The sequence below is a fragment of the Podarcis vaucheri genome, assembly GCF_965113315.1.
Source record: "Podarcis vaucheri genome assembly, chromosome: 3".
Lineage (NCBI taxonomy): Eukaryota > Metazoa > Chordata > Lepidosauria > Squamata > Lacertidae > Podarcis > Podarcis vaucheri.
This window is the reverse complement of record NC_138761.1, coordinates 81,968,319-81,980,726: the sequence shown is the minus strand read 5'-3', so window position 1 is coordinate 81,980,726 and position 12,408 is coordinate 81,968,319. Positions and strand designations below refer to the sequence as shown.

General features: G+C 41.3%; 1 protein-coding gene across 12 annotated transcripts in view; it reads left to right on the top strand.

Moving 5' to 3' along the window:
- Positions 1–12,408, top strand: part of ANKRD6 (ankyrin repeat domain 6) — a 64,468-nt gene that overhangs the window by 43,821 nt on the left and 8,239 nt on the right. For 5 of the 12 annotated variants that reach the window (XM_082216870.1, XM_082216877.1, XM_082216875.1 and 2 more), the window contains exons 4-13: positions 539–790; positions 3,684–3,782; positions 4,417–4,515; positions 5,966–6,064; positions 7,888–7,986; positions 9,155–9,253; positions 9,411–9,488; positions 9,859–9,963; positions 10,271–10,408; positions 11,628–11,804. In XM_082216870.1, coding sequence (XP_082072996.1) covers positions 539–790; positions 3,684–3,782; positions 4,417–4,515; positions 5,966–6,064; positions 7,888–7,986; positions 9,155–9,253; positions 9,411–9,488; positions 9,859–9,963; positions 10,271–10,408; positions 11,628–11,804 — 1,245 coding nt within the window. Of the gene's footprint in view, positions 1–449; positions 791–3,683; positions 3,783–4,416; positions 4,516–5,965; positions 6,065–7,887; positions 7,987–9,154; positions 9,254–9,410; positions 9,489–9,858; positions 9,964–10,270; positions 10,409–11,627; positions 11,805–12,408 lie in introns of all 12 variants that reach the window. The other 7 variants (XM_082216871.1, XM_082216873.1, XM_082216872.1 and 4 more) reach the window with 4 other exon arrangements.

Here is a 12,408-nt window from a genome sequence, read left to right as displayed (position 1 = left end):
TCCATCCCCAAATTTATCATCACAACAACCCTCTGAAGCAGGCCACCTGAGAGGTAGTAATTGGCCCAAGATCCACCCATTAAGCTTCATGGCTGTTTGAGGATTTGAAGCTGGGTTTCCTCAGTCCTGGTAGCAACACTCCAGCAACTAGACAACAGTGGTTGTTGTACACCAGAAAGAACTTGCAAATGTGGACTTAGAAACATAGTTCTGCGGCCTGGATTGCAAATATTCTCAGCTTTCAAATATTCTCAGCTTTCAAAAGACTATCCTTTATCCTGTTTTTTTCCCCAGTGAACTGTGAAAGTCAATAACTATATTGTTTTTATATCCTATGTAGTAAATACATAATTGCCCAATTAATTTTCCATCTGCCAAATGTTACATAGCATAAAGAAACTCTTAAAAATGTTGTGGAGGATTTAAAATGCTGACTTCATGTTCTACAGATGTTGATCGTTAACATATTGTAAAAGACCTTATCATTAGTTGAAGAATGACCTCCAGTGGCCTTGAATGGGATTATTATGAATTTCAGCCTGTGGAGACCAGCTCTGTAGAGTATGAAACCCCAAGAAGTAACTCTTTCCTTCTCCCTGCTAATCCTGCAAGCCCTTATTGGAATCCTGATGCCATCTCTGATTGGTCAATGAGTGTTCATACAGCACATACCTCAGAAATAGTCAAGGGAAAAGTGGCCCTGGTTAAAGAAGTCAAGGAAGAAAAAGATAAGAAAAAACAGAGGAGAAAGGCTAGAAAAGATCCTAGAAGATTGCAAAGAGAGAAGGAGGTTAGAACTGTTAACTTCAGCTTCTCTGCGACACAGTTGCATGTACCATTTGGATTGGCCATCTGGCATGTCAGAGCTACTTTAAAAGTGCATGGTTGCATGTCTGGCTTTTTTAAAATTATGCTTTGCCAAAAGGTTACCTACCTGTGTCCTTTTCACACAAGAGTCCCACTAATTGTTTTGTGGTTACCATATTTAAAGGAAATGCTTCCTGGGAATTGTTTGCATTGCCAAAATCTAAAGCAGAGGTGGAGATCTTGTGGCTCTCCAGGTGTTACTGAGCTCGCATCTTCCATTGACCCCAGCTAGCTTGGCTGGTGATCATGGATGGTGGAAGTTGTGGTCCAGCAACCCCTTGTTCAGTGCATTCCCTATGCCTGATCTGTTGGACAGTTCTGGACTCATAAAAGTCACTGGCCAGCTATGAATGACCTTGCACTTAAGAAATAGTTTCTGCATGAAAATAATGGAGGGTAGGCGGGTATACTGTGCCTCAAAGGTGGCTATTATTGGCTAGTTTTGGCTAGTTGGACATTTATGTTTTGGTGGTGCATACAGCAATTAACACTGCACAATTTCCTCTTCATTTGTCCACCTTCATCCTCCGTAGCACATGATGTAGTCGGGACTAGGGGAGGAACAGAGCTCTGATTATTTCCCATGATATTTTGAGAACACTGTTGCACTCTTTTGTGTTGAGTGAAAATACCCACTTCACTCCTAGTCATTATTATGTGCTATCCTGTGTGGATATATACAGATGTAGCTGATTTACACATGACTGGCCTGGACAACTATTTATAAAACAGTTTTCCACCTTGACGCTGGTTGTCTTTCAATTATTCTTTGTTATTGCACTGGAAATGCATTTTTCTGTTTGTGACTTGAGATTCCTTTTAATTGGAGGGAAATGGTTCCCAGAGCATATGTTGTCTTCCTCAAATGCCAGTATGTTTAATAAGTCCTTTAATGAACTACATTAGTTTTTCTTGTTGCTGTCACTCTGATCTAATTAAAATAATTGTTACAACAAAATCTATCAAGCGGGTGAGCAAGTGGGTCTTTTGTTATGAAACAATCATCAGCCTAATCCATTCTATCTGCAACAGCTGGCTCTTGAGCCGTGCCAGTTAGAAGGCTTTGGGTTTGAGCTGCAAGGGAATCATAGTAGCTCATTTCAGTCCCATGCATCCCAGTGAAAAATGTAGCTTAATTTTATGATTTTATGATCTTCTATAATTTGGCCTTATATATTTTTTTGAAAATAACATTTGAAACAATAAGAAAATAGTATTTGAAAGAAAATAGTATCTGAACATGCCTGCCACTCAGAGAACTCTCTGTTCCTTGAAATGTTTGTACAAATAAAATGGTCTCCTGCTGCTATCTGAAGATATTTTCTGTACTTTCCCCAATAGCTTCACAATGGGTCAAATTGCAAACTGTCACATAACCACTTTGCTGCAGGCTAGGCATTGCATGGAGCCACTCAACTTACATTCCAGCTTCTTTATTTAGACTGAAAACAGACATAGCTTCTAGGAATAGTGGATGCGGTTTGAACATGCGTTGACCTAGTTTGCATGTCACGGTAACCCTAATGGTGTACCATGAAAAGGTTTTCCTGTCCTGTTCATCTCCCTACTAATGGTGGGGCAAAACAACCAACAGCCCTGGTTTAGTGTTAATGTCTGATCCATGGGATGTGGTTTGTTTCGCTTCAACAAACCAGTTAGGAATCCCAAGGGCAAATATTAGTGACAGATTGTATGGTTTGTTGCGAATGAAACAAACCATTGCCCCTAGTTCTGATGTAAAACTCAGCCAAGGATCATGGCCTGTTTCTTCCTCTTCATCAAATATAAGCCCCAGTAGTGGCCAGCAGGTGTGTGTTGCTGCTGGTTACCAAGAGGGAGGGTGAGGCAGTGGGGAAACTGGCATGTTGTGGGTGCAGCGTGGGGAGCTGTGATGCTGCAACTTCACTGTGCCAAGCTCCCTGCTGCCTCTCCCTTTCTCCTCTCAGTAACCAGCCGTGACACATGGTGTTGGTAAGCCAGGAGAGCAACACAGCCCCACTGGTTGCATAAGGCTTAAAAAAAACTCCCACCACATGTCCAAATAGTTGGTTGACCAGTCAAACATGCGGCCTTTGTAACTGCATTGTTCATTGGGCTATCTAGATATCAATGGATATTGCAGACGTCAGTCAAATTGCCTGTTAGTTTGCTGAACTTTGCCTGATTTTGTTCCATCTGAAAGAACTAGATGATTGAGGAACACTCAGAGCTACTTGAGTGATTCTGAGTCAGTTAATCTGCTGATCTGGTGATACATAGTGCTAGGTAGACGTTTGCTAGGGAGGACATATGGTGAGGCCCATGATTTGTAAGCAGTGTGTGTTGGAGTGGGGTATGACTTTCAGAATCGTAAGCTACCAGCAGTTAATGGTTACGTCATGTAATGCTTCTGCAAGGAAAACCATGGGGTGGGCGGGCGGAGCATGATAACCTCTGTGGCTCACCACATACAGTTGTCAGCGCATTAGTTTTCATGCTGCAAAACTTCACACGTGACAACAACCTACACTTAAGTTTCATGTTCTTCTTCTTTTTCTAAATGGGAATTCTTTCTGTGTAGGAAAAGTATAACACGTGAAGTGACCTAATCGCTTAGGTTGTCTGCTAATAGCTAGACCAGTGTAATGTTGCACAGTGTGAACATTCTGTAGAATTTGGAAACCAGAGTGTGGCTTGCTCATACAGTATTTCAGTAGCACTGTGTATGTTGCTGCTTATGGGGATGGGATGTTTTGATGCAGCTAATTGATATGCATGTATGTTGATGTAGATTTGAAATAAAATGTGTGTTAGTAAATAATGGGTGCTCTTTGCAGGGTGACCAGACAGCTTTGCATCGAGCTACCGTTGTGGGGAACACAGATGTAATAGCAGCTCTCATCCACGAAGGTTGCGCTTTGGACAGACAAGACAAGGTTATTGTCAGTTTTGTGTTTATTCTCTTTCTGTGTTATGTTGTCGTCTCTGGAGGAAGCTCTCTCCAACTTGTTTGTGTCATTTGCTGTAGAGGAAATAAATATAATGCAGAATAACACAACACAACTACAAGCTCTTGAAAATACACATCTGTATTGAATTGGTAAACTTCATTTTTTTATAAGTAAATATCAGTCATAGCTAAATATAAAACAACACAGCATATGGCAACATACACGCACAGCAGCATCACTGTAAATACTGTAAATACAATACTTACAAAAACTTAATCTTTGTACTAGTTCTAACCAGAACTAATTCTAACCATGGATTGCACCTAGCTATGGTTTCTAGTGTACTTCAAACCCTGGTTAGCCTCAGGTAAATTAAATGTTGGTGCTGAGCTGATGCTGGGTTAACAAAGATTGGGACCAGGAGGGTTTTACTTCCTGAAAAAGGGGGGGGAGAGAGAGAGAGTGGCAGTGAGTATGCGAATTCCCATTGTCTGCATATAGTAATTCAGTCATTTAACATGGCATCCAAATGGAATTATAAATAGCACCTCCGGATGTATGCGGTATTTTCTCTATATGGACACAGTACTCTAAACTGCTGCTTTTCTTCTGCCTTCAGGATGGGAACACAGCTCTCCATGAAGCCTCTTGGCATGGATTCAGCCAGTCTGCCAAACTGCTTGTTAAAGCAGGCGCAAACGTTCTTGCCAGAAACAAGGTGAGATGCATGCAGAAAGGAGCATTCAAGTGCTGCTCTATAAAAAAAAAAGGAAAAGAAAAGAATAACTAATTTTTAAATGGGAGTTTTCCTCATCAGTAGTTTCCAGCAGAGGCATTTCTGGATAAGTGGCAGTGCATTTTCTTGGCAACACTCTTCCATTTCATTTAAGATGGACTATGCCTTGATTATTCTCTTTGAGGGAAAACTTGTATTCTGGCAGTTGACGCACACGCACACACCGCTCTGTTGGGAGTGAATGTTGCATTAATTATGGCTGAAGAACTATCAAAGTCCTTCTAGCACCCTAATCAGTACAGAAGCGTGTGAAAATGAATTGAACAAACAAGAAAATGTCAATTAAAAAAACCCCGTTTATCAGAAACAAGAAAGCCAGACACATGAATGGCAAAACTGAGGGGAAACAGCTTGTCTTCCATGAGACTTTCAGACACTAGGATAAGCTCTTGTTGCAAACTTTTGAGAGAGACTCAGGTGTTTTCCCTCCTCTCATCTATATTATGTTTTGAGGAACGTTTTGCAGAGAGGACTGGGGGGGGGGCGGGGACAGCAAAAGGTTGGATCCTGTCTTTTTCTAAGTCAGCAAGAGTGTTTCCTTTTGCATAATTCCACTCAGTGGAAACTCCCACCAGCAGAAAGCCGGGAGGTGACTTTTGCTAATTGTGCCACCTTTCATGCTGTTCTTCTGCGTTGGTGAATCTTTCAGAACACTCTTGGAAAAAGTTACTAGAAGGTGTTTGTGTGTGTGATCACAAATCAAATAAGCCAAAAGGTGAAGGGTCATAGGGTATCCCTAATGATGAAGCAAATCACTTAAGACAAATTATGACATTACTAAAAAAAAAAGTTAAAGTGTGGGTTAGTGTAAAGATGAAATCCTGGTACTGTAGTGTTAGCCATTTTCCTTAAGACACATCTTAAGGACTTAGAATGGGCACAGAGTCCCTTCTTAAAAACTACAATCACACTTTTCAAATCTAGATGGAAACAAAGTGATTCCTATCCAGTTCCCATTTACTTCTCCTCCTCCATGTATGCTCTACTTTTCTATAACAAGAATAGAACCCAGTTGTTGTTTTTTTAAAAAGTAGCCAATAAACTAGAATTATACAGGATTAGGGAGTTCTATTATAATGACCAAGAAAAAGAAATCAGAGAAATTTTAAATGAACAAGAGCACCCTTGGTTTGAAGTCAGGAAATTTAAGTTTATTTATAGCAAAAGATATTATCAAACAGCAGGTAAAAAAGAGAATTAATGTTGTTTTAACAGCTGATTTTGGCACTTTTTAATGCCAAAGAGCAAACTACCAAAATTTATAACAAAGTTATGTATAGGTGATCTAACAGGATTGTAAGAAATGGTGTGAGGTAGTTTCTTGTTCTTTTCTAAAGGTGACTATTGTGTTTTCCCCCATCTCTTTTCTAAGGCAGGTAACACACCACTACACCTGGCCTGCCAAAATAGTCATTCCGAAAGTGTTCGGGTCCTGTTGCTTGGAGGCTCTCGGGCTGATATAAAAAATAATGTGAGTGTTACCAAAATCTATATCTCCAGATTTGATAGAGAAAAACCCTCACATGCAGCCTTTGAGTATTGTGGCCGGTCCCATTCCAAATTAATTATCAATTGAATGGTATTGAATGAGTTTTCTGAAGGTTTAAAAACCTGTACATTTTAACAGGAGAAGAGCAAATTTGCAATCAACCTAATAAAGGCAGAAAAACATTTTATAAGGGCAGCAGGGCAGCTTGTACCCCAACCTCATATCAATGTTGCCTCGTGAAGCTGCCCCATTCCTCTCTGCCTTCAGTTTCTTCCGGTGTTTTGTTCCTCCATTTTTCAATCAAGTGCATAGAGCATACTAGAGTCAGAAAGAATTACTGTTGTTTATTTTCCAAGATAGCAATTGTGTTGTACCTTAAAAAAACCCCACATCATCTGTGTACTTACGTGCATATGTATAATCCCATCAAACCCAGTGGAGCTTATTTCTGACTAGACCCACATTAGGTTGGGTCACCCAGGTGAAAATTGACGCAGGGTAGTCTTTATTCCAGATTAGTTAATCCAGAGCAGGGGCGTAGGAAAGGGGGGGTGCCCCAGGTGCCATCATGGAGGGGGGTGACAAATTATCAAGGAACAATTACTGCCCTACTAGGGCGCTTCATAAAAAAACTTTTTTAAAAAAATGCCTTCTCCAAAGGTCTTACCTTACTACACTATGGATTATATAGCTACATATGAAATTTCATGCATATCAGTGAAGGCTGAAATTTCAACAAAGCACGTGCCTTTGCTAGACTCTTTTCGGGCACCTGCTAAAAGCATTCTTCTTTAAGCAAGCACACCTAGAGGCTTAGGAAGTTGAAGTGCCGTATTTTTCGCTCTATAAGACGCACCAGACCACAAGACACACCTAGTTTTTGGAGGAGGAAAACAAGAAAAAAAATTCTGAATCTCAGAAGCCAGAACAGCAAGAGGGATAGCTACACAACCTGCATTCGCTCCATAAGACGCACACACATTTCCCCTTACTTTTTAGGAGGGAAAAAGTGAGTCTTATAGAACAAAAAATACAGTAATTTTAATCTCAGCATTTTAGCTTTTGTATGTTTTAAAGTAGGATAGTTAATTTTTCTTGATTTTACTGCTGTGGTGTTTTTTGTTTTGGTAAACCACTTTGCAGGTTTTTAAAAATAAATTTTATTAAATAAACAAACAATAAATATAAATAAAATAACACAAGCCAAAACACAATCCACATTGACGTATCTGTCCATAGTCACCTACTTGTTATCAGAGACTCAGAAACCACATTCCTTTGTAAGAAAATACGAAATAACGTAAAACCATTTTTTCAGGCAAAAAATAAATAAATTAAAATAATCAATGGGGGGTGTGTGACAAGAAATTGTCTGCACTGGGTACCACCACCTGACCTTCCTATGCCTCTGATCCAGAGCAGTTCTCTCTCTGCTCCAACCTGCCATTCTGGCTGCACCTACAACTTGCATGAGACCCCCAAGAGTTTACCCCTGGGAGAATGTGGCCCTTGATCGACAAAAGGTGGCCTCACATTTGCAAACTATAAGTATAAACTGGCTATTGTTATTTGAACCATAATATCTCAGTTACCAACTAAATGGGCCATGGATATTGGAGGGAAAGAAGCATAACTGTTCCATGTGGTTAACCAGATTTCCAGTGTATAGCACTTGCCCCTGCATGTTTACCCAGATGCATATTTCCTCACTGTGTCCAGTCAGGCTTACTCCACAGAACCACAGCTTTAATATGTTAAGGCATCATGTTAGCTTCCTTACTGTGATTTGCCTCCCTTATTTTTAGGCAGGAGACACCTGTTTGCATGTCGCAGCTCGATATAATCATTTGCCCATCATTAGGGTGCTCCTCAGTGCTTTCTGTTCTGTCCATGAAAAAAACCAGGTCAGTGCATGAACTTCATTGCCACTACGCTCCATTTTCTATAAGGCTTTTAAAGTATAATCTGATTCCGGTATTTAGAACAAAAGAGGTGGCTGTTGTGCTTTGAACTACGGAGAAAGCTTTTGAAATTATTCCCCTTTTAATTAAAGTGCTGCTATATCATAGGTATTATTTTGGCATCAAGAATTGCCTTAAAGAAATGGTCAACTCATTCCATGGCATCTCGCATAGCTCATTGCAAATACTGCAACCAGCAGGAAGATCATTAAGTCGTCTGCCAGGATCTTCAGCAATTTTCAAGTGGTCAGTGGGTGGGTTGGTGGGGGAGTTTGGGAACCACTGATTTAAGTCACAACACCATCCTGGCTATAAGACTAAAATGAAGTTTGCTTCTACTGTCTTGTTCAACACATCTACTTCAGAACATTGTAGAAAAATATACTTCAAAAGTAAAAATAATAAAATGAGCACCTGTAATCATGTACTTGCCTAGTCAGCTGCCTTGTGATAAAAATATTACTAGAAATAAGAAAGAAAGGAAGCTCTGGTGACATATCATGAACCTTTGGAGGTACACTGATGCTCATCCTCACTGATGCAGACACCTGTTTGCACTTGTCTTCATCATCTGCCACTCTCTAGGTGGTCCTTTGGGACCTTCTGGTCTGCAGGGCTCTGGAATTAGGGTCCAAGATGCAACCTGAGTTGCACTGTTGGATTGTCCAAAGGAATTAAAGATGCTGTAGAACAAGCTTGGTGACAAGTGTTGGCTGTGGCTTCCGTAGGATCCTTTACAATATTTAGTTACACTGAATTGGTAATGTGTGACAAGTCTCAAAGCCAATATACTGGGGAATACATTTGTGGGTGTGGGTGCTTTTAAATGGCTTTACAAATTTTCACTGTTGTTTTTAATAGGGCTATTTCTTTATTTTATTTTTTTTTAAAATCCTATTTATTATGCATTTTTAGTTGTTTCTGTTCTAATTTATGCTGTGAGCTGCCTTGGGTCCTGCACTGGCAGAAAGGTGGAGTATTCAACCAGTCTGCTAGAATGACTCAACAATATGATAATACAAAATGTGCACCCTCCTTTTGGGTGCCTGCTGTTTGTCTGGACCTCAAGGTGGGGCATGTTCAAGTTTCATTCTGCTTTCTTAACCTCTAGGCTGGCGACACGGCACTTCATGTAGCTGCTGCTCTGAATCATAAGAAGGTGGTCAAACTGTTGTTGGAAGCAGGAGCTGATGGTACAGCCGTTAACAATGTAAGCACTGAAGTCACTGAAGTCCTTATTCTTACTGTTTCTAGTTATTTTTTCCTGAGTGTTGGATGACAGGACAGCATTGATGAAAGGAGTGTCTGGTTCTTTTAATTTCTAAAATGTCATTTGGAGAGAATCGTGTTATCCTTTTCTCTTGCAGGCTGGTCAGACCCCGCTAGAAGTTGCCAGAGAACATGACAACCCTGAGGTTGCTCTTCTACTCACTAAAGCCCCACAGGTACATTATGAATACAGTTCATTAATGATCGACTCAGAAGCATCATTCTGCAAAACTGCTCTGGAATAAATGTTTCACACACTAGTGAAGTGGATGTGTTGCAGATGTTGACAAAGACAAGACTTGATGATACTCATTGTCGCATGCATAAGGAAGTGGGGGGTGTTGTGTCTAATGTATTGTACGCTGTGCTGTAGTTAGTGCATTTGGTTCAAAAACTACATTCTCTGCCCATTTCAGAATTTACTTTGCTGCTGCTGCTGCAGCTACATTCTAGGAACCAGGCAGATATTTCAAAGCATCCCTTTCTGTAATTGGACCAGGATGACTGGGTCATCATGGTATTAACTTGAAATGTTGCTACATGCAGATCTTGCGCTTTAATCGTGGAAGGAGCCTGAGGAAGAAGAGGGACAGACTGAAAGAGGAAAGGCGTGCTCAGTCTGTACCAAGAGATGAAGTGGTGCAAAGCAAGGTACAGCCAGCTTTCTATGTACTGAAGGCAAGGAATGTGGTCTGAGTGCTTGAGTCCTCCACCTCTTGAAAGTATTTTTTCCATCTGCCATGAATGTTTCACCTTTTGCGTTGTTGTGCTTTAAGCACCTGGAGGAAAATAATTAGTACCTGCATTACAACCTAGGTGAGCCCTCTTCGGTTGCTGCTGCTGCTCTGTTTGGAATTTGGAGAACTGTTGTGTTCAGGTCTGAATGTGAGAACTTATCAGAGAGCAAAGATCAGCATCTCTAGCCCCCTTGCCTGTGTGTGCTTTTATTTTGAAACAGGGCAGTGCCTCAGCTGCTGATGACACTCACAGCAGTGACCAGGCCCTTCAGGGGAGAGGTGACATGAAAGAGGAAGCACAGTTGCCTTTATCAGAGCTCAGAGGGAGGAAGAATAAAAAGAAGAAACCAAGAGAAAAGGTACCGGCAGATGCAGAATGACAGCGGGAGGGCACTCTTAATCCAGGCGGTTTCTCTCATCTCCTTCCATTCATGGGCAGGCTTTCTAAAACATGCCTACTTTTGGTGCCCTCTGTCAGACATCATCAACCTTTCTATAGTTTCAAAGAGAATGGGCCATGGGGTAGCTGACCTTCAGCCGGAGGGGAACAATGGGCCCCACAGATTTCTGTCCCCCCCATTTGCTTAAACAAAAGTGTAATAGTAGTAGTAGTAGTTGCTGCTGTTAATATCATCACCAGCTTCTGTGAATCCCTCATGCCAAGTGAGAGGCCCGAAAGGTTGACCATGGGTGATTGCAGCACACAGCCTTAAAAGGATTAGCTGCACCTGCTCTTGACCATGGGGAGGTGGTTTGGGTCCAGACTTCACATGGGCAGACTGCTGCTCAAAGGATGCTCCACAGAAGAAAGAGGTGGAGGCAACCTTTACTGATTCCTTCTCCAGTGTTCCTTCTGCTGACCTGCTCTGGAAGGTCAGGGGACCCTCTGGAAGTTATTAAAAGTGATACTGGAGGGGGAAAGGGGAACTGGCGAAAATCGCCTCCCTCCCTTCCTGCAATGGGGCCCTCCACTTAATCAGAGGCTTTTTTGCAAATGGAAGAAGCCCTTTTAGTCACAGAAAGCTATTATTGGGGCCAATTATTCTTTAATATGTGTTTAAATCTAGGCAGATAGTGGACGCTGAGTGCATTTAACAGAAGCACAAGTTCATAGCATGTTGTGGTTCAACCTATTTTCCAAAACAGTTTGCAGAGCCTGATGAGCAGCAAACAGGAATATTGATTTGAATGAATGAAAACAAGTCCATATGGTGGGCACATTTGCACCAATGCATTTCATCACTTAAATTGGGCAGTGGTAGCAAATGTAACAGGAGAGATAACATTTGACACGTTACTTTGACAATTTTATTGGGTTGTTTGAAGAACACAGTTAGCTTTGAATTTGGGTATCACCTTAAAATGGATATTGTGTGAAACAGTCTGATCCTGAAGAATGTGGAATGTTTCATATGTGTCCTCAGCAAAGTTTAATTAGACCTTGTTATGGAATACGGGGAAAAGGGGGCTTTTTGTATGCCAATAGATAAGTTATCATGAGTGCTACATTTGCACTCATGGAGAATGAATGTGCTGGAATAAATAGGTTTTTTAAAAATGGTGTATTTTTAAAACCAGGTTTTGGCACTCTCTGAACCCACATCACCAGCTGATCAGCAAGTGCCTCCTAACCCACAGCAGAATTTGCCAAAACGCAAGAGCAAACGCCGCTGCGCATCTCCTCCACCTCCCCATGAATTCAGAGCCTACCAGTTGTATACACTTTACCGTGGAAAGAATGGAAAAATCATGCAGGTAACTATGCACTTTGTAATTAACAGGCATGTACACTCTTCAGAGGGTAGGGGACAGAAAAGGATTTAAAAGTTAAATATATTAACTTTCTGTCTTGTGCCTTTGTGGGCTACCCCAGCCCGGAAGCCTCTTTCTGCCTGAATGAAGGATGGAGGGGTTTGTGTGTATGTAGGAACCTCTGACTTCTGGGTGGCTGGAATGTAGCCTGTACAAAGTTAAGAGTCACATCCATTGCTCTGCCTGCTTTTGCCTCTGGTACATAAGTCCCTATGTTTCCCCCATGGTAGTGCAGTCTTTGACCTGAAAAAGGTTCACCACCTCTTTTAGAAAGATTACAAGCAAACAAACTTACATTTCCAATGAAAGATACTTCCTGGTTTTAGGTTTTTGTTCAACAAGAAGCTGGAGGGACTACAGAAGCTGTGTTGGCACAGCTTTGAATAGAGCATCACAGAGATCTGATCGTAACCGTGTGAGCTCAAGGAGCATACACTGGTAGCCTCTAAGCTGCAGTCAATGGGAAATGCTGTGGTTCTACCGTAGACTCATTTTTACAGCAGCAGGTCAAGCAAGCGATTTGTTTAAACTATTGGCTGTAGTTGTG